The sequence below is a fragment of the Vicia villosa genome, linkage group LG4 (genome assembly GCF_029867415.1).
Source record: "Vicia villosa cultivar HV-30 ecotype Madison, WI linkage group LG4, Vvil1.0, whole genome shotgun sequence".
NCBI lineage: Eukaryota > Viridiplantae > Streptophyta > Magnoliopsida > Fabales > Fabaceae > Vicia > Vicia villosa.
This window is the reverse complement of record NC_081183.1, coordinates 24,412,100-24,414,723: the sequence shown is the minus strand read 5'-3', so window position 1 is coordinate 24,414,723 and position 2,624 is coordinate 24,412,100. Positions and strand designations below refer to the sequence as shown.

Here is a 2,624-nt window from a genome sequence, read left to right as displayed (position 1 = left end):
GCGAGTCTCCCAATTCTGAAGGGTCGGAATTATAAGAATTTATGCAAGCAGATGAAGGTTGTTTTTTGTTATCAAGATCTTTGGGATCTTGTGTAGGAATGAGTAACACCGCTTGCAAAAGACGCGGCGAATGAAGAAAAGGTTGCACACACAAAGATTTTTTTTTTGAATCAAAAGGAAAAATATATTAATTTTAAAAAAACAAGTCAAGTACAAGGTGATCAAAAAGATCCAGCCCACAAAGAGGACTAAACCATAAGGCTAACTATGTGTTTCCTAATCTTCTTAGAACTCCAACCCCTATACACTATACAGTCTATAATGCTATCATATATGTTTCTATTAGTGTTGTGTTGAAATATCACATCATTTCTATAAGCCCATATACCATAAACCGTTTTAGTAAAAGCCAATTTGAGGATACTCGCCCTCCATCCTTTCCTAGAATTGAAATTGATAACCCAATGTAGCTCTTCAAGCCAGCTGCCAGGGGTGTGCACAATCTCCAGCCATGTTAAATCCTTCTTCCAAATGATCAGAGTGTGAGGACACTCGAAAAAAAGGTGTCCAATGGACTCATCCACCGTTTTACATAAGTTGCACCTGCTATCTTGAATCATATTGAACCGACAAAGTTTGTCTTTAGTGGCCAAATTTCCATGACAAGCAAGCCAAGTCACATGAATAGCTCGAGGCCTAGCCATAATGCCATGGAATAGAAATCTCCAAGGAACCTGCAAGTCATTCACAGTAATCACAGCATAGAACTTCTTCATGCTAAATTTACCTTTTGCTAGCATTTCATTCTAGGTTTGTTGGACAGTATGCACAGGGTTCCTAAGCTCCATAAAATTTTTCATCACCCAAGAAGCACTATTCACTATGGAGGCTTCCATGACGTGAATTCTTTAAGTAGTGACCATGGATCTATTTCACCCATAGAGACTCAAAATCATTACAGAGACTCCAAAGACACTTGAACACACACACACACACACACACACACACACACACACACACACACACACACCTTATTCCAAATGGTTAAGCTGCAAATGTTCTGGCCACCTTGATTAGTAGGGGAACACATAGTTTTCCAAGCTACAGAGATTTCTCTACTAATGTCCATCCTGCCAGTCCATATAAAAGTCCTGCATAAAGAGTCAATTTTATGAATAACAACCTGAGGGAGGGGAATGCATTGCATCCAGTATTGAGACATAGGCAGAATCACACTTTTCACCAGTTGAATTCTACCCACATAGCTAAGTAACCTCGAAGATCAATGCTTAATCCTACTCGTGATTCTATCAATTAGAGGCATGTAATGATTGATATTCATCCTTATGCTAGTAATTGGGATACCTAAGTATCGAAAAGGAAGTTGGCCTTCATTAAACTTTGTAGCCTCAAGCACCTGAGCCTAGGACAAGTTATCCATTCCTCCACGGAAAACCTTGCACTTCTTTGGGTTTATGATCAAGCCAGTAGAGGCAGAAAAATTACTGACTGCTGTGAGAAGCCTGTTAACAGAATTGACTTCACCTCTTCAAAATAGGAGTACATTATCAGCAAAGGTGAAATTAGTGATTCCAAACTTCTCACCCTTTGCATGATGATTAAATTTATAATTTTCCTGCATACCATCCAATAATCGATTTAAGTATTCCATCATAATCACAAAAAGCAAGGGGGAGATAGGATCCCCTTGCCTCAATCCCCTCTTAGCCTGCATAGGGTTAGAAACCTGGTTATTAATATTGAAGACATAATGATCAGTGCATATTTATGCACATTCTTCTATATTTTTACTTAGGCATTTCTTTACTTTACCTTGGTTATTTTTCTATTTTAATGTGTTTTTATAATTTAGTTTATTTTTGCCTTTATTTGATTTTCGCACTTAATTTTCAGCATTAGCAGTCTGCACTAAAATGATCATAACTGGAGCTCCAGGAATCAGATCGACGCGTTCTAATAATCGCCGGAAAGCTAAGAGAAAGAGCTACAACTTTCGTGTTGGAGTCAAAGTCAAATTCGGAGCGCATATTTTCCAGAATTTCGTTTGAAGCTGCAATATTAGTTTTATTTAGTTTTGGATCATTAGTTTATGGGCTTGGGTTATGTTTTGACCCAGTTTGAGTTAGTAGAGAAGAAAACCTTATTTTGTTTTATAAGGGTTGGCAGCCGCTAGAATACGGGAGACCTTTTTTGCCACAAATTTCACTTTTGGTTTCATGATTAGAATGAAGAACTAATTCCCGAAGGCAAATCCTGCTGCTTATGGGTTCCATTGCTTTGAGGTTATTCTAATACTAATTTAAATTCGATTTCTGTTCAATTCTTTTCTATGAAATCATTTGCTTAATTTGATTACAATTGTTTGCTTAATTCGATTGTTGTTCATAGGATAGAATTGATTAAATTCGATTGTATGCATGTTCCTAAATTTAATTGCGTGTTATCGTTTGCTTAATTCGTTAACTCGTCATATTCTTAACCGTTTGCTTAATTCGGTAAATAGGAACATAAATCGTATGATTTTGATAAGCGCTTGTCTGATTAATCTCATAATCGAATAGGATCGAAGCCGTTTAGGGATTGGTGTTATTATAACCGATGAT

The 2,624-nt window shown here is 37.0% G+C and overlaps 1 protein-coding gene across 1 annotated transcript; it reads right to left on the bottom strand.

The window, feature by feature from the left end:
* Positions 1-248: 248 nt before the first annotated feature.
* On the bottom strand, positions 249-776 carry LOC131596901 (uncharacterized). Its single transcript, XM_058869636.1, has one exon. It carries the CDS (start codon positions 774-776, stop codon positions 249-251), a length of 528 nt encoding a protein of 175 aa, XP_058725619.1.
* Between the last annotated feature and the right edge of the window lie 1,848 nt (positions 777-2,624).